Source organism: Chiloscyllium plagiosum, chromosome 16, assembly GCF_004010195.1.
Source record: "Chiloscyllium plagiosum isolate BGI_BamShark_2017 chromosome 16, ASM401019v2, whole genome shotgun sequence".
Lineage (NCBI taxonomy): Eukaryota > Metazoa > Chordata > Chondrichthyes > Orectolobiformes > Hemiscylliidae > Chiloscyllium > Chiloscyllium plagiosum.
The window spans coordinates 11,592,722-11,612,792 of record NC_057725.1 but is presented as its reverse complement, the minus strand read 5'-3'; the positions used below and the strand labels follow the sequence as shown (position 1 = coordinate 11,612,792).

At 40.0% G+C, this 20,071-nt stretch overlaps 1 protein-coding gene across 2 annotated transcripts in view; it reads right to left on the bottom strand.

The window, feature by feature from the left end:
* kif18a (kinesin family member 18A) overlaps positions 1-20,071 on the bottom strand; it is a 106,632-nt gene that overhangs the window by 64,375 nt on the left and 22,186 nt on the right. For both annotated transcript variants that reach the window (XM_043705435.1, XM_043705436.1), the window contains exons 4-6: positions 19,631-19,735; positions 17,234-17,344; positions 12,977-13,174 (exon numbers count right to left, since the gene is read on the bottom strand). In XM_043705435.1, coding sequence (XP_043561370.1) covers positions 12,977-13,174; positions 17,234-17,344; positions 19,631-19,735 — 414 coding nt within the window. The remainder of the gene's footprint in view (positions 1-12,976; positions 13,175-17,233; positions 17,345-19,630; positions 19,736-20,071) is intronic.

The following is a 20,071-nucleotide window of genomic DNA, read 5'->3' as shown; positions in this document are numbered from 1 at the left end:
TTACAAGGATGTTGCCAGGGTTGGAGGATTTGAGCTATACGGAGAGGCTGAACAGGCTGGGGCTGTTTTCCCTGGAGCGTCGGAGGCTGAGGGGTGACCTTATAGAGATTTATAAAATTATGAGGGGCATGGGGTAGGGGAGTCCAGGACTAGAGGGCATAGGTTTAGGGTGAGAGGGGATAAGATATAAAAGAGACCTAAGGGGCAACTTTTTCACGCAGAGGGTGGTACGTGTATGGAATGAGCTGCCAGAGCAATTGGTGAAGGCTGGTACAATTGCAACATTTAAGAGGCATTTGGTTGGGTATATGAATAGGAAGGGTTTGGAGGGATATGGGCCGGGTGCTGGCAGGTGGGGCTAGATTGGGTTGGGATATCTGGTCGGCATGGACGGGTTGGAGATAAAGATAAATGTGTTGAAAAAAACTAGCACAGAATATGGATAGCAAAAGTTTCCATAAATATATAAAATGAAAGAGTGGCTAAAGTAAATGTTGGCCCTTAAAAGATGAGAAGGGGATTTAGTTATGGTATATGATGAAATTGCCAAGGTATTGAGCAGGTATTTTGTATTGGTCTTCACAGTGGTGGACACTAATAATATGCCAGTAATTGACAAAAAGACAAAGGTAGGTCAGGAACTGGAAACAATCATTATTACAAAAGAGTATTGGGCAGACTTATGTAGCTAAGGATTTATAAGTCTCCTGGCCCTGTTGAAATGCATCCCAGCATACTAAAAGAGATGGCAGGAGAAATAGCAGGTGCACTTGCGGTAATTTTCCAAAATGCGCTGGACTCTGGGGCAGTCCCAGCAGACTGGAAAACAACAAATGTGACGCCACTGTTTAATAAGGTCAGTAGAAACTAGATGGGGAATTATAGACCGGTTTACTGAACCTCTGTAGTGGGGAAGATGCTGGAGTCTATTATCAAGGAAGAAATAACAAGGCATCTCGATCGAAATTGTCCTGTTGGGCAGATGCAGTATGGCTTCATGAAGGGCAAGCTTGACAAATCTTTTGAAATTCTATAAAGACATTACGAGCAAGGTGGACAATGGGAACCCAGTGGATGTGGTGGACCTAGATTTCCAAAAGGCCTTCGACAAGTTGCTGCACAGTGGATGCTGCATAAGATAAATATGCATGGCATTAGAGGTAAAGTATGAGCATGGATAGAGGATTGGTTGACTAACGGGAAGCAAAGGGTAGGGATAGATGAGTGCTATTCTGGTTAGCAATCAGTGACTAGTGTTGTGCCTTAGGGGTCGGTGTTGGGACTGCAATTATTTACAACTTGTATAGATGATTTGGAGTTGGAGACCACATGTCGGTTGTCAAAGTTTGCAGATGACACTCATATTAGTGGTAGAGTAAAGTATGCAGAGGATTGTGAAACTTTGCAGAGGAACATAGATTCACTTAAAGTGAATGGACAAAAGTCTGGCAGATGGAATACAATGTAAATAAATGTGAAGTCATACATTTTGGTAGGAGTAATAGTAAAAAGGATTATTACTTAAATGGTAAAATGTTGCAGCATGCTGCTCTGCAGAGGGACCTGGGTGTCCTTGTGCATGAATCACAGAAAGTTGGTCTGCAACAAGTAATTAGGAATGCAAATGGAATTTTGTCATTCATTGCTAAAGGGATTGAATTTAAAAGCAGAGAGATTATATTGCCGCTGTTCAGGGTCCTGGTGAGGCCACACCTGGAGTACTGCATGGAGTTTTGGTTTCCTTACTTGAGAAAGGATGTTGTTGTGGTTCTGTTCGCCGGGCTGGAAGTTTTTGTTGCAAACGTTTCGTTCCCTGGCTAGGCTACATCATCAGTGCTTGGGAGCCTCCTGCGAAGCTCTTCTTTGATGTTTCCTCCGGTGTTTTTAGTGGTCTGTCCCTGCCGCTTCCGGTTGTCAGTTAACAACTCCATCCACAAACACATCGACCTGGACCCAATATACCAACCACTACAGCGGACAGCTGAAACTGACAACCGGAAGCGGCAGGGACAGACCACTATAAACACCGGAGGAAACATCAAAGAAGCGCTTTGCAGGAGGCTCCCAAGCACTGATGATGTCGCCTAGCCAGGGGACGAAACGTTTGCAACAAAAACTTCCAGCTCGGCGAACAGAACCACAACAACGAGCACCCGAGCTACAAATCTTCGCACAAACTTTGAATAGAAAAGTCTAAATCAGGAAGTGTAAGTTAGAGAATTTAATTTATTGCCAAGTACTGTACAGGAAACAAAATTGAGAAAGAAAAATAGAATTGAGGAAAGAAACAAGAAAAGAAAACAATTAACAGTTGGAGAAAAGACACTGCATTTAATTTAATGCCAGAGAATTAGTTTGGCTACATTTAAACTCATCATGCATCAAAAATTTGCACCAGAAAAAGGGACATTTACTTTATCTCAAGTTTAGTAGATATGATCATAGCAATGAAAAGCTGTGCCAAGTGTTTCAATGTTGAAACTATTAGTGTAGCCATTGGAAGAGTGGACAGCATCATAGCAGTCGTGAGCACTGCTACTTTACAATTGGCATGCTCTCCCTGTGTCTATGTGGGTTTCTACTGGGTACTCAGATTTCCTGAGTCCAAAGATGTGCAGGTTAGGTTGATTAGATGTGCTTAAAAACTGCCCTGTCGTGTGCAGGTTAGGTGGATTAGCGAGTAGTTACAGGGATAGGGTGTGCGTCTAGGTGGTACCCTCTTCAGGAGGTCGGTGCAGACTCGATGGGCCAAATAGCCTCTATTTGTAGGGATTCTATGGACATGGACAGCAAATTATTTCAGTTCTTAACTGTGCATGAGAAGTTGCTTAAATTTGTTTCCTGATTTTCATTGTAATAATGGTGAGCACTGACAACCTCACTGTTACGTTCAACTTAAAATTCAGTCATCTGAAAATAACCTATGATATAATTTCTTACTCAAGAGCCTGCAAGCTTTCTTTAGCTTAAATGTTCATTGGTTTGGCATAGCAGACATATCTAATCTTCTCCATAACCAAAAGCAAAAAATTCAAAACAATCGAAGTACTGAAGGAAGTTACAGGTTTTTGGCCACTGTTGATAATCTTATCTGCAAGAGAATTGAAGGAATACGACAGCTCAATTTCTTACTGTTTTCCCACTGTTACAATTGCCCATTTTCAAATTTTAGTGATTCAGAAGTCAACCTGAATTCTCTTGTTGACAATTTTTTTTAAGACAACATTGGTGGACTAATCGTACACAAATTCCATTATGCTCTTTTGACATTTTGGTTCTAATTCTCTTTTAATCTTGTGTTAGTAATGCAATATAATGTCATTACTAAAATAATCTTGTGAATGAGACATTTTACATTGCATTGTTTCAAGCTTATTCATTTTACTTTTCATCATAACAGTGCAAACATCAGATTCTCACTGAACTTGAATTTAAGAATTTAATTAACTGCCCATTGATGATAGACGTTATACAGCGTAGTTCCTTTCATTAAGATTTTAATTTAACGTTCATATATCACTTAACCGGGAAGTTACTAAAGTAACTCTTTAGTGTTACTTTTGTTTTATTCATTCACAGGATGAGGGCGTTGCTGGCTAGGCAAGCACTTATTGCCTATCCATAATTGCCCAGAGGGCAGTTAAGAGTCAACTAAATTGCTGTGGGTCTGGAGTCACATGTCGGCTAGCCCAGGTAAAGATGGTAGTTTCCTTCCCCAAAGGACGTTAGTGAGCCAGATGAGCTTTTCCCGACAATAGATAATGGATTCATGGTCATCATTAGATCCTTAATTTCAAGTATTTATTGAATTTGTGGCAGGCCCCCAGAACATTATCTAGGTCACTCAATTAACAGTCCAGCGACATTATCATTAGGCCATCACCTCCATATGACAGTAAGTCACTTGGCCCCTCAAGCCCCTCAACCACACAATTCTCATATCCCCTATAATCTTTCATCCCCTTGGGTGATCAAAAATTTATCTTTGTTTTAGAAATATTTAACAATTCTATAACCACCACGTGATGAAAGGAATTCCAAAGGCTCGACTCCGAGAAAAAAAAAGTTTCTGCATCAGTATTCCTTTTAAAATTTCTTTCCCGCCTTTCGAGCCTTCAAGGTTGAAGACTGAAATCCAATGTCATGATTGACGTGCAAGCACCATTTACCATGCATGGAACCTTGAAGTGACTGCACAAGAAGGAACAATACTAACCTTAGTCATCCTTTATCTTTAAACTATGATCCCTAGTTCTCGAATCTTCCCAAGACGAAATACCCTTTCGACATCAATCTTGTCAACTGCCCTTAGGACTTTATATGCTTCAATTACATTGGCTTCCAAACCTCAGAAGATATAGCCCAGCCTGTCCAGCCTCTCCTCATCAGGCAATCCACTTATTCCTGGTATTAGTCCAGTAAACCCTCACTGAACTGCTTCCAATTCATTAACATTCTCTGCAAGTCTGGCAATAACTTCTATTGTGGTTGTGGGTATGTTCCCCGATCTGGGAAGTTGATTTGCAGACGTTTCGTCCCCTGTCTCGGTGACATCTTCGGTACTTTGGAGTCTCCTGTGAAGTGCTGCTGTACGGTGCTGCTTCTGTTTGCTTGTTGTAGTGGCCTGTATATTGGGTTGAGGTCAATGTGCTTGTTGATGAAATCCTTGCCTGAGTGCCATGCTGCGAGAAATTATCTGGCTGTCCCCTGTTCGGCTTGTCCTATGATCACGGTGTTGTCACAGTCGAATTTGTGGTCCTTATCAGCTGTGTGTATGGCTACTCGGGACAGCTGATCGTGGCATTTAGTGGCGAGTTGGTGTTCATGGATGCGGATCGCGGGTTGCTTGTCTGTTTGCCATATATAGTGTTTCGTGCAGTCTTTGCATGAAATCCTGTAAATCATGTTAACCTTGCATATGATGGTGGAATGTGGGACAGCCAGAAAATTTCTAGAAGCATGGAACTCAGCCACAGACTTCATCAACAAGCATATTGACCTAGACCCAATATACTGGCCACTCCAATGAACAACCGGAACCGGCAATTGGAAGCAGCAGAAACAGAACCAAATAAATTCCAGAAGACACAGTACAATAGCGCTTCACAGGAGGTGTCAAAGCACTGAAGATGTCACCTAGGCAGGGGATGAAACGCCTACAAATCAACTTCCCAGCTCTGCGAACATACCCACAACCACTACAACTGGCACTCGAACTATAAATCTTTACACAAACCTTAAACAATTCTGTACACAGCACTCCAGATATGATTTCACCAATGTCCTGCATAACTGAAGTACAACTTAGAGATATAGAGATGTACAGCGTGGAAACAGATTCCTTGGTGCAACTCATCCATGCTAAATTAATCTAGTCCCATTTGCCAGCACTCGGCCCATATGCGTCTAAGCCCTTCCTTTTCATATACCCATTCAGATGCCTTTTAAATGTTCAAATTGTGCCAGCCGCCACCACCTCTCTGGCAGTCGTGTCATACACACACCACTCTCTGCATGGAAAAGTTGCCCCTTAGTTCTCTTAAACCTTTCCCCCCTCACCCTAAATCTAGGCTCTGTAGTTCTGGACTCCATTCCAATAATGACCTGTACAGCTGCAACATGACCACCCAACCCCTATACTCAATGTTCTGACCAATAAAGGAAAGCACACTAAACACGTTCTTCACTATCCTATCTACCTGTAACTCCACTTTTAAGGAGCTATGAACCTGCATTCAGCAACATGCCCCAGGATATTACCATTAAGTGTATAGGTCCTGCCCTGATTTGCCTTTCTAAAATGCAGCTCCTCACATTTAACTAAATTAAACTCCATCCTGCCACTCCTCAGCCCATTGATCAAGATCCTGTTGTAATCGGAGGCAACCTTCGCTGTCCACTACACTTTTAATTTTGGTGTCATCTGCAAACTTACTAACTATACCTCTTAAGCTCACATTCAAACTATTGATAAAAATGGCAAAAGCTATTGCACCCAGCACCGATCCTTGTTGCACTCCACTGATCACAGGCCTCCAGTCTGAAAAACAACCCTCCACCACCACCCTCTGTCTTCTACCTTCGAGCCAATTCTGTATCCAAATGGCTAGTTCTCCCTGTATTCCATGAGATCTAACCCTGCTAACCAGTCTCCCAAGGGGAAGCTTGCTGAACACCTTACTGAAGTCCATATAGATCATATCCACCGCTCTGCCCTCAACAATCCTCTGTTACTTTTTCAAAAAACTCAATCAAGTTTGTGAGACATTATTTCCCACACACAAAGCCATGTTGACTGTCCCTAATCAATCCTTGCCTTTCTAAATACATGTAAATCCTGTCCCTCAGCATTCCCTCCAACCACTTGCTTATCAGGATCACCGGTCAATAGTTCCCTGGCATGTCCTTACCACCTTTCTTAAACAATGGTAACACATTAGCCAACCTGCAATCTTTTGGCACCTCACCTGTGACCATCTATGATACAAATATCTCAGCAAGGGGCCCAACAATCACTTCCCAAGCTTCCCACAAATTTCTTGGGTGCACTTGATCAGGTCCTGGGGATTTGCCCACCATTATACATTTCAAGGCATCCAGCACTTCCTCCTCTGTAATATGGATGTTTTTCAAGATGTCACCATCTGTTTCCCCACATTCTATATCTTCCATATCCTTATCCACAGGAAAGACTGATGCAAAATACTTATTTATAATCCCCCCCCGCCCCGGCTCCACACAAAGGCTGCCTTGCTGACCTTTGAGGAGCCGTATTCTCGCCCTAGTTACCCTTTTGTCCATAAATGTATTTGTAAAAACCCTTCGGATTCTCTTTAACTCTATTTGCCAAAGCTATCTAATATCCCCTTTTTGCCTTCCTGATTTCTCCCTCAAGTATACTCCAACTGCCATTATACACTTGTAGTGATTCTCTCGATCTCATCTGTCTACACCTGACATATGCTTCCTTCTTTTTCATAACCACACCCCAATTTCTCAACATCCAGCATTCCCTGCACCAACTAGCCTTTCCTTTCATCCTAATAGTAATATACTTTCTCTGGACTCTCGTTATCTCATTTCTGAAGGCCTCCCATTTTCCAGCCGTCCCTTTACTTGCAAGCTTCTGCTCCCATAAAGCTTGTGAAAGTTCTTGCCTAATGCTTTCACATTTAGAACTTCAACCTTTAGAATTGGTTTATCCTTTTCCATCACTATTTTAAAACTAATAGAATGATGGTCACTGGCTCCCTCACTGACACCTCAGTCACCTGCCCTGCCTTATTTCCCAAAAGTAGGTCAAGTTTTGCACCTTCTCCAAGTAGGTACATCCACATACTGAATCAGAAAATTTTCTTGTACACACTTAACAAATTCCTCTTCATCTGAACCCTTAACACAATGGCAGTCCCAATCTATGTTTGGAAAGTTAAAATCCCCTACCATAACCAATCTATGTTTGGAAAGTTAAAATCCCCAACTATTATTCTTGCAGATAACTGAAATCTCCTTACAAACTTGTTTCTCAATTTCCCACTGACTATTAGGTAGTGAATAATATAATTCCAATAAGGTGACCATCCATTTCTTATTTCTCAGTTCCACCCAAATAACTTCCCTGGATGTATTTTCAGGAATATCCTCCCTAAGTACAGCTGTAATGCTATCCCTTATCAAAAATGCCATTCCCTCTCCTTTCTTCCCTGCAATTCTATTGTTTCTGTAGCATTTGTATCCTGATAATTAAGCTACCAGTCCTGTCCTTCCCGGAGCCATATTTCTGTAATTGCGATGACATCCCAGTCTCATGTTCCTAACCATGTCCGGAGTTCATTGGACTTCCCTTTAAGGCCTCTTGCATTGAAATTAGTGCAGTTTAATTTAGCATTCCTACCTTGTTCTCGGTTTTGTCCCTGACTGTTTGACTTTCTTCTTTTCGCAACTGTCTTTTCCTCACTATCTCCCTGTGTCCCACCCCTCCCCCCACCCTACTAAATCCTCCTGAACAGCTCTAGCAAATCTCCCTGGCAGAATATTAGTCCCCTTTCAATTCAGGTGCAATCCATCCTTCTTGTACATGTTCCTTTGACCTCAGAACAGTTTCCAATGATCGAAAAGTGTGAATCCTTTCCCCTTACACCAGCTCCTCAGCAATGCATTCATCTGCTCTATCCTCCTATTCCTACCCTCACTAGCTCAGAGCACCAGGAGTAATCTAGATATTATCGCCCACGAGCACTTCCTTTTTAAATTCCTGCCTTCCTTTCTATATTCTCCTTTCAGAATCTCTTCCTTTTCCCTTCCTGTGTCGTTGCTTCCCATGTGTGCAATGACCTCCTGCTGGTCCCTCCCCCCCCCTTGAAAACATTCTGCACCCTCTGAGACATCCTTGTTCCTGGCACTAGGGAGGCAACACACCATCCTGATTGTTCACTGCTGCGCCTCTGACTAGAGTGTCCCCTAACACAATTGATCTCTTGGAACCAGACGAACCCCTCATTACACTAGAGACCGTCTTGGTACCAGAAACTTGGTTGTTCATGCTACATTCCCCTGAAAGTCCATCACCCCTTACATTTTCCAAAGCAGCATACTTGTTTGAAATGGGGATAGCCACAGAAGACTCCTGTACTACCTGCCTACTCCTCCTATCTTTCTTAGAGTTATCCCATCCACCTGACTGTATCTGAGGCTTTTCTCCATTCCTATAACGGCCATCGATTACTCCCCCTCGCTCTTGTAAATTCTTCATTGCCTCTAACTGTTGCTCCAAACAATCCATTTGATCAGACAGGATTTGCAACCAATGACATTTATTGCAGATATAATCTTCAGTAATCTGTAAACCCTCCCTAAACTCGCACATCCGACAAGAAGAACACATCACTCTACCAAAGGCTATTCTGCTCCTTCCAAACTACAGCTCTAGAAAATAGCACCGTCTTATTGCTCTATAAAAGACTGCTGCAGGCTAAATTAATAGTTATGGCTTATATTTTTAAAATTTAATCAAGAGATAGATCCCAATAAAAACATATAAATCAAGAACAAACCCATTCTACTCACTATTGTAGATTTACAGCAAGGCTATACTTAAAACTATTCATTTATTTGTATCTGTGACCGCTCCCAAACAGGTTCCTCCAAGACCCGTTGTGAGTTTTGCAATTTGTGAATTTTTCCTAGCCACACTCGATGTCCAGCTATACATGAATTCAAACAGCAAAAGCAGTAACTGTGCAGGTTCACTGCTGTGTCAGTGAGCAGTGTAGGTTTCTTTCTCTCTCTCTCTCCCTCCCTTACAGACCATGTGCTTGCTGTCTTTGTCTGTCTTTCTCCCTTTTAAAAGTGCCATTGTTTTCACTTTTTTTTCTCCAAATTTCATAAACAATGCAACAACATATAAAACAGTTAATTGCTGCTCCTTGAATTCGAGGAAGTCACCTCCCAACTGACGATTATACAAGGTCATGCAGCCTGGTGCACAATACAAGTTATCTTCCATTTAACAAAATTGTCCCTTATGAATAATCTACTTTGGTGAAAATTGATGTTGTCTCTTCCATCCAAATGGAACTGGAGACAGCAAATTAATGCTACGGTTGTATATGTGTAATTAAAAAAAAGAACTCTTGAATAGTAATAACCATTTCACTATTATTTACAAAACAACATGGAATAAAGTAGCACTTACATGTTAATTTCATGAAATTAATATTTTAAAAGATGCCAAGTGTGTACAATGCTTGTTTCTTATTTACAGTCAGTATTCAAAATATCTCAATTAAAATTTTTCAATGCTGATGCTAAGCAGGGACTTTGTATATATTTTCCAGTTGGAATATATAATCAACATATTTGCACACAAGTTGTATAGCAATAGCCACTTGGCTTGGAACAAAATTAGGATGTGCTCATTTTAGTTAATGATCCAATATTAGAATTGCTCTCATTGGATGGATTTCAACAAGAACAGTGGATAATAACTTCAGGATTAATTTTTCATTTAGGAGATCAATATCTTTTCTGCATCAATATTTTTGGCTCCTTACCCAAGATCTTTTATAAAAACATTTGTTCCCCTCACTCAGGTTTCTGCAATTCACAAGGGAAAGTTAAAGTTGTCAAATTGCCTTTCATGGGAAGCACCTCAAATGCATCAAGAGGTGCCAGTAACCACCTCATCAGTTCAAAAGAATGTTCTTCAAGAGCACTTTGCAAATAGTAAGGAAGTCCTTTTGATTGGAAGCAGGAGAATTCATTTTAAACTCAAGTGGAATGGTAGCAAGGATACCAGAATAATGTCCTGTTTGTCTTGCATAGCCTTAAGACCTTTTACTGCTGATGTAACAGGTAACAGCTTCTACAATATCGCCCCAAAGTAGTAATTCTTTGAGTGTCCTAAGTGGTGAAAATTAACAGTAGGAACTGGAGGTGGTATCATACTGCTTCATAGTGGGCTGACAATTAGCATGTTTTTGGAAAGCTGTCATTTTCAAGTTTTCATGGAGCATTACTCTGAGCAAGGAAATGGAAGATCTCAGAATGCATGATTAACATAATTTTTATTCATTCAATAAATGGGATATGTGTCACTGGCAGGGACAGCATTTATTGCACATTGATAGTTGCTTGAGAAGGTGGCAGTGAGCTACCTTCTTGAACTCATACAGTGCACATACTGTAGGTAGATGCACAATGCTGTCAGGGAGTGAGTTCCACAACTTTAACCCAGTGGCACTGATGGAATGGTGATATAGGCAAGTCAAGATGGTGAGTCTACCCAAAGTGGCTAAATGACCATGCCTCAGCCCCTGTCAGAGGTTGGCCTTGATTTACTGCGCTGGAAGCTGACTGAAGGTTGTGTTCATTGGCTTGACTGAGGACTATTACCCCTAAACTTTGAGACAGGGACATTACTTGAAGAACACGTGTTTTCTACATACTCTGCTGGCTCATGGTGCAACTGTTAGATTGACGTAGCACGGTGCTGTATAGAAACACATTCATTGCTTGATTGATGATTGCTGACAGCCATGAGAGACTTTTTGATTCTATTTGCCTTTTAGCACAGATACAGAGACATGGACCGCTTTGCTCTGGTTGAAGGGATAAAGTGCTAAAAGGCAAGGGTATTGTGAGCAATCAGGTAGGCATTAAGCGACTGAAAAGCTTTGAGAGGCACTTATTCAATCCTTCCCTGCACGCAAAGTATCTTTGCAGCAACATTCCATTTTTAATTGCTGGGAGCTTCAAAGTGCAGCATTAAAGGACAGAAGTGTTCTAGAATTAGGTGGGAGATGTACAATGATGGCACGGAGAGGCTGACGTGAGTCAGATTCCAGCATCCATGGCCAAAGGTGTGCATCCACTGTCTTGGGAACATGTCCAGAGACATTGGTGTAAGTGTCAGAGGCTGAGATTTGAAGAAGCAAGTGGTGAGCTGGAATTGCCAAGTACCTGCTTCATGTCAGGAATTCTCAGCATCTAATTTCTATTTGAAAGCTGATAGAACAGGATATGCATATTACCAAGGCAAGATCCAGCAACAACAAAGCTGATAATGAGCAAAATCAACTCCAGGACTGAAAAAAATCTCAAAAGAAAAGAGCAGCTTTTACAGTCACTAATCTCACCCATCCACCACTTTATGTCAATACTGTGGGCCCAGTAGCAGGTCAGAGCGTGGGAAACCTATTGATAAATAACTCATGACCTTACATACCAAAATTGTATATCAACAGGAGTACAATAAATTAGCCATCTACCTGGGTAACTTCAGCTCTAACACTAGAGGAGCTCAACATGTCCCAGGACAAAGCAATGCCTGCCAATAGCATCCTCCACATTAAAGATCTGTACCCTTCTCCTCCTCTACAGTAGCACAAGTATGCACTTTCAAAACCTACAACTTGCAGTGCTTAGAACAATGTCAACAGATGAATGGGACTAGATCACCTGGAAGTTTGTCTTCAGTCAGACACATTTTTGCCTTGGATGTGTACGGTCATCCCTTCATTGTTGCTGAACCAAAGTCCTGGAACCATCTCCCTAATAGCATTTTGTTTAACTAAACCACATTGACTGCCACGGTTCAACTTGGCAGCTCACGATCATTTTTCAGGGCTTATTAATGATTGGCAACTGCTGACAATTCCAAAATCCACTTAAAGAACTGTGGTGAAGGCAAGGAAGAGGGATTTATGAAGTAGGTTGTGATTCAGTGTGATGTGACTATGAATGGCTAATCAGTTTTCTATCATAACTATTTACACCTGTGTGCCAATGCAGGAAATATAATTCATGGAAGAAAACAAAAACTTTTGGCATAATGCTATTTCTTCTTGAGCTCTACTTATAATCAATGCAGCTACCGTACACCAACAAGTCCTTTCAGACCACTGAAATTAGTCAAGCAGACATTGTTCGTTATTAAGATAATCTTTTGTACTTGGCTCTCACTAACTGTACTTAACACTACTTGATTCCTGAAGAGATATGGTCAATCTAACCCATCCATTTATCTTTCTGTCCACTCAGAGCATCTCCATTATAGCCATATCCCAAAAGCTGTTATTCTCCTCTATAGTCTTTTTAAAAAATAGTACAACTCTTGGATCAATAGTGCATCATTCCTGGATAGTGACTGAAGATTTTTTTTTGCTTCATGCTAATGCAATCAGACTTAAATGCAATTTCTAACTCCTATCTCTGATATACATCAAAAGTCAAATCCTTGGGTGTATTTGGCACTCCTTCCAAGTGAAATGCTATGAGAAATCTATTGGTTAATTTTAAATCTATTCTGGTGGCAGCAACATAAATTCTGGAAAGCAGTTTTAAAACAAATGCTTATGTAAATTTGAGAAATTAACCAGAGTAATGTAACACTATAATATCACCAATTGGAGATACTTACAGAACTGCAAAAGAACAAAAAGGGAATTAAATACTCTACAAAAGCTTTATTTCTTACCTTGGAATCTGCTAAGGCATTGATGACATTTCCTAGAGCCAAGAGAGATCTATTAATATTTGCCCCCTCCCTGAAGCGAGCTTCTTTCATGTTCATGGCACTAATACGTTCAGATCCAGCTAAATCAACAAGGCACATTTTTGCAATTTTAATGTTTTGATGGATGCTTGCTGTTCTGTCTTGCTGCCTTAAATAAATCTGTAATATTAATGAACAGTATGAAAGATCTGCTGGGCCAAACCAAAGACTTGAGAATGATAACTGAAATGTGAAACATATACATCTATTGCACATTTTTTCAGCAAATACATTGCAGACAAATAAATAAAGCAAACTATACACTTAGCTGGATATAAAAGCTTTGACTTTGAAATATCAAGTTCAGGTTTGAATGAGCAATCTCTCACTCATTTAATTTACTTCAAACCTTCTGTGCAGTTTAAACACAACTGGATATATAAATGTTTAAAAATAATTCCTTCAAGTAAACAATTCAAACAGATACCACAACCTTTTTACACCTAAAATGCAAGCCATTTATGATTCTTATGGCAAAAGATTCAAATACCTGCAATAGATCCATCTGTAAATCACAGGTAAGAAATTATAATAATGCAGATCTTTTAAAAAATTGTTTGGAAATATTGAGATGCTTTGATACAAAGGGACAAGTACTAACTCCAAATTGGTCAACAAAGATGATTTGCGTCTATACAATGCCTTTTATGATCTCAGGATATTTAAAAGTGCATTAAAGACAATGAGGTACTTTTGAACTGCAGTTGCTGTTGTAATGCAGGAGATTTATTTCAAAGTAATTTGCCACACCAGGCTGTTGGAGTTTATAACTTAAATGTTCTCAACCCCTAACAGAAAAGGTCACAAACAAACAGAAAGCAAACCCCCACCCTTGGATTTAGGAGAAGAAAGGACAATATTAAACAAGATTGATTATTTGTAGAATGATCATAGTTTATATAAGCACCTTTGAGACACAAAATGTTGAGGCACTTTGTGGGACAGTCGAAAGAACAATGAATCTTCAAGCTTGAAAGATCCAAGCAAAGAATTCAAACATGATAAGGATCTCACAGATTGTATGCAACATATTATATCAGGATATTATAGATATATTCTCCACATTTAGACATCCAGAAGTCAGATTATCCTAATGGGAGTCAAACAAATGACTTGGGATCATTTATGTCAAATTAAAATGGAAAAAGGGTCACCATTTGCAATTAAACAACACGTTTATGGGCATGGAGATGTTAAACTTGTGCTGCATGTTGAATTCCATTATTTCAGCAAGTCCTTTGTGAATGGTTCCAATACTGCAACATATTGCAAAACATCCAAATATACAAGTGTGTGTCCAAATATACCAATGTCCTCAGACAGTTAACAGAGGTTATGCCATAAAATGTGGAGAGGAAAGCTATTGATTATTCCCAGGAGATCCTCAGGATGTGTTCTGGAGACAATTCAAGGAATTAGTAGCACTGGTTGATCTCAGCCCCAAGGACAGGTCACACTGCAGAAAGTTTTAAGATCTGGTATGAGTGGTTAAAGTGTGAGCATTGATTTTTTTTTTCAAACAGCATATGGTACCAAATACACAGTCTCATCCATTGCTTCCTTCACTATACCCCTATCAGCTACCAAAAATTTCCATTCTTCACAAGGTCTTGCATGCAGACAGGTTAAAAAGCTCACAGCCCATGGCAATTAAAGCAATTCGGTAAAGTGAATTCTAAAAATATCTTAGTGGCAGGAAACAAAGAGTGATCGTTGAAGGGCGTTTTCATGATTGGAAGCTGGTGTTCATGGTGCACCACAGGACTTAGTGCCTTGCTGTTTATAGTGTGTATTAATGATTTAGTCATGAATGTAGGACAGATGATCATCAAGCTCACAGATGACACAAATTGGTGTGTGGTAAACAGTGGAAAGAAAAGCTGGAGGTAATGGCCTAATGGTATTACTATTGACTATTTATCCAGAGACTCCTACTGGGGTCACATGTTCAAATGGCATGGCAGATGAAGAAATTTGAATTCAATAAAATCTGGAATTAAAACTATAATGAAGACTATGAAACTGGTGTAAATTCTCAGAAAAGCCTATCACTAATGTCCTTCAAGGAAGGAAATATGCAGTTGCTAACAGTGATGAAAGAAAGATGTGGAATTTGGAACTGTTGGTGAATTGAGGGATGCAAGTGAATTTAAATTATTTACTAGTAATACGAGTAATGATGTTAGCAACTCCTTCATAATCACCCCATTGCAAGAAAAAGTGGATACATCAGCAGGATAGAAGAAATGCGTTCGATAGGACCAAGAGAAACCAAGATCATCTTTTTTTCTAAACTGCTCTCGATGCGGGTATGATACTGGAGGATTATGACATTGAACAGTTGAGGAAGCCTATTAGATGCAGTTTGCATAAATTGCAGCACAGATTGACACTAAATTAGAAACACCTGAGACACAAGAGGATTTGGAGTCCAAGTTCAGAATTCTCTCAGGGTTAAAATGCAGACATTCATTGCTAATATTACATTTGCCTTCCTAACTGCGATTCATTTCAAAATGGCCAAAATACAAGAGCAAAGATGTACTACGGAGGTCGCATAAGGCTCTGGTCAGATGGCATTTGGAATATTGTGACTCATATCTAAGGAAGAATGTGCTAGCCTTGGAGGGGGTCAACAGGAGGTTAACAAGAATGAAGGACTGGTCTTAGGAGAAGTGGTTGAGTCCTCCGGGCCTGTACTTGATAGCGTTTAGAAAGATAGGGGCTAGAGGGATCTGATTGAAATGTACAGAATACTAAGGGGCTTGGAAACAGCAGACACGGGGGATGATATTTCCTCTAGTAGGAGAGACTAGGCCTCAAGGGCACAAATTCAGAATGAATAGATCACCTTTCAAACTGAGATGAGAAGGAATTTCTTCAGCCCGATGGTGGTGAATCTATGGAACACATTGCCACAGAGGTTACAGGGAGAGGACAGGAGAATGATTGAAAAACATATTAGCGATGGTCAAATGGCAAAGTAGATACAATGAGCAAAACTCGGTCCTGATTCTATATCTTATGATCATATAGAACTTGTGGGCTCCAAGGAAGAGAGGATGGTAGGTTCCAAAATGACTCAACAACAAAAGCAAGCAGCTATAAATCAATAGGAGTTTTATGCCTGGAAGATAGAGGATCAGCAATCATCCTGAATGGCAGAGCAAGCTCAAAAGGCCAAATGCCATATCCTGCTCCTAGTTTCTATGCTTATGTTAACACCCCATCTCTCAAAAGATCATTGTCTTGCATAGGCTGAGCACTATGCCATTGACTGCATGCACATTCTTCAAAGTTAAAAAAGATAATCAGGCTACCCATAATGTGTGCAAAATCTCAAGTTTGCTCCTCCTGCCCATGTCTGGCAGGAGGGAATGAGTCAAAATGCTTTTATCCTGTAGAGAACCTCAGCAATATTCCCTACTCCGTCATAAATGGCAAGCTTTAAGATTGTGTAGCCTGAAAGGAAACAGAAACATAAATATAACAGCTTTGGTGATCAGAAATTATTTATTTTGCTCAGCTGATGCACTTATGACAGGAGCAAATAAGACTTAATTTCACCATTTTTGAGCCAAAGAAGTTTTGCGCAGAGTTCAGCACTGAAATCAGAATTGCTTCCTGAAGAATCTCTGCAGAATGGCTTCTCGTTTGGTGCCCATTGCTACCTCCTTCTTCCATGATCAAATGGCAAAGTAGACACAATGAGCAAAACTTGGTCCTGATCCTATACCTTATGACCATATAGAACTTGTGGGCCACTTTATGCTCAGGCATGTTGTTTAATTCTCAGAGCAAGCACCAGGATTCACATCCCGGATGACCAAAGTTAACAAGACTAGTTACACTACTTTACATTAGACTAAAGTTTGATTATCGAATAAACCTGCATAAAATATGCACATACAATGCTATCAGCAGCCAAAAGAAATGATCTAATAACTATTCCATGATTTTTTAAACATCATGCTTGCAGGGATAAGAAGTCTGTCACACTGTACAATATTGTGCTTATTTTTCACGAATGCAATGTTTAATCTATCCTGGCAGGTTTAAAAGTCACATTAATGATAAAAACAGCTAGATTAAAGATAAAAGTCCTTGACTACCTTAGGTTTTGTTGAAACCTATTTATAATTTAGCAATAATGAATTGAGTTTCTATTCACAGAATTACCTGAAAGACAGCATGAGAACGTGAAGAATTGGAGTTGACATCAGTTGGATGTTGAGTTCTATTTTTATTTCCATAATCCAACATCTGAAGGAGCTGTTTTGATGATGTCGGCTACAAAGGATTGTTACAACAGAAAGGCATTAAACTTCAGTCAATAGTTCTTTCAAAAATATTGAGATCTTAAAACAGAATACTCAAAATATTTTTGAGATTTATTTTCTTGTATTATTAAATAATTATCATGCCATGGACAACATTAATCTTTCAGTCCCAATATCTTTTTCTGCCTTGGCCACTAATGTGAAAATTCAAGGATTAATATTTGACGATTGGCAGGTAAGGAACAACATTAAAATCCCAAACCCACATTGTTAAGTATGTTCTCTATACCCACCAAGGGTGGGAGGTTAAGCTAGACCACCTTAGCCTGTTCAGAGATGCTATTACACACTTCTGGAGCAGGAGAGAGTTGAACCCAAGCATCCTGGCTCAAAGACAGGGACACTATTCTGGTGCTACAAGAGTTCTACCCCACTAATGATGATTTCATTTGTTTGTGTTACAGTGGTGCTCAATCAGACCCTACATGTGAGCTTTCTGGTGCATTTTTAAAAAATATTTTCCAATCAAGCTACTCAGATGTTGTTACATGTTATATTATTTATTATTACTGCAGATGTTATGATACTATAACTGCACCACAGATACCCCCTTCCCTCAACACATTTCACAATTTTAAAAGTTAATATTGAAAAGGTGAAGTGCTGTTTTAATTTGGGAAAGAGACTGTGCTTCTGGTGTCAAAACAATGTGTCATATTTTTACCATACCATACACCTTGCTGTTTTGTTGGATTATATTGGTACCAGCAACATAGGTAGGAAGAGGGAGGCGTTTTTGAAAGTAGGGAGTTTGGAAGAGATTGAAATTAGGAAGAGAAAAGCAGACCCTCAACAGAAGTAATCTCAGGCACATCCCAGTGCCAAGTGCTAGTAAGCACAAAACAACAGGATCAGTCCATTGAACATATGGCTCAAAAAATGGTTTCAGAGAGGGCATCAGATTTGAGGCACTAGGATCAGTTCTGGTGTATATGGGACTTACACAAGCTGGATGGTTTACATCTCAATAGGACTGGGACTAATATCCTCACTAGGAAATTTGCTCATGCCGTTGGAGTTTGTCTAAAGTAGCTTGTCAAGGGATGGTGGTCCGAGGGGAAACCCAAATTGAAAGTGAGTCAAACTGGCAACAGACAGTAGAAAAGCTGTGAGAGAGATTAGAAGAGCAGATGTAGGAAAGATATTTCCCCTGGTATGGGAAGTCCAAGACCAGGAGATACAGCAAAAAAAAAAAATAGGCATGTTATTTACAACTGAAATAAGGAGAAATTGTTTGAATCAGAGTTGGGAATCTTTGGAATTATCTACCCCAGAGGGCTGTGGAAACTCAGTTTTTGAGTACATTTAAAACAGAAATTGAAGAACGTTCAATTATCGTGATTATGGAGATAAGGCACTTAAGTGTTTGATTGACTGTGGCCATAATAAAATGAAGGAGCAGGTTCAATGGGCTAAATGTCTTGACTCTTTTAATGCTGTATACAATAAGCTATATTACAGCATGGCACTACTGCTTCATCTAAATACACCTGAGGTAGGTAAACAAGCTTTTGTCAAGAGTGCAAGAATTGCTTGAAGTACTTTCCAGTGACAAAAGTATTCAATATTTGGATAAATTCAAGTCAAGGTTTGGACAGCACAGTGCCAGGGACCTGGGTTTGATTCTAGCCTCAGGCGAGTGTCTGTGCAAAATTCACACATTCTCCTTGTGTCTGCGTGGGTTTTCGCCAAGTGCTCAGATTTTCTCCCACAGACTAAGGATGTGTAGGCTAGATGAACTGGCCATACGAAATTGCCCATTGTGTTCAAGGATGTATAGGTTTGGTGTGTTAGCCATGGGACATGCTGGATTACAGGGAAAGAGTAGGGAGGGGGGTCTGGCTGGGGTGCTTTTTGGAGGGTCGGTGTGGATTTGTTGGGTCGAATGGTCTGTTACCACACTGTTGGGATTTTATTAATTGCAAAGAACAGTTTTGAAAGGTGGCATTTAACAGAATTTAAAACTTGATAACATTAGCTACACAAACAAACATAAGGCTAGAGAAAAGTGCTGGGGAGTGGGATCAGCAATAGTGCTCTTGCAGCAAATCAGCACAGGCTTAATAGGTTAAATGGCCTTCTTCTGCATAGCCTATCTTCTTTAACTTGATGCTATTCTCGATAAAGGAGAATTGCCAGATTACGTTTCAAAAATGTTTATTCCAAAAACGGGTCAGGACAAAAAGATTCTCAGTTTGGGTTCATTGAAATGATCACAATTTTTGAAAAATTCTACCTTGTGTAGTGTTAATCCCTGGACAATGATTCCACCTTGAGCATCCTCCCGTACAGCCAGAGATCTAGAATTGGTCAACAGATCCCGGACTTCCTCGTTGTAAACCTTAAAATAAATTCAACTTTATCAGAATTACAACATGTAAGCTTCACTTCATATATCTGTACTTACTATGTGAACGGAACCTGTTAAACTGATGCATTTTTAATCTATCATGGTCATTCCCATCTCTCCCATGCCAATTTCCAACTTCCCCCACTTCCATCATGAAGTGGTGACTTCAATCTAGTCTTCAAATGAAGTTCAGACGCATGCATCTGCGACAGACATGGCAGAATGATCAAGTGTGGAATGATCAATGATAACTCTTATTAGCTAATGATGTAGAATTCAATACGGACGAAAACAAACTGTAGTTCAAATTCTTGTTCCAGCGGAAAA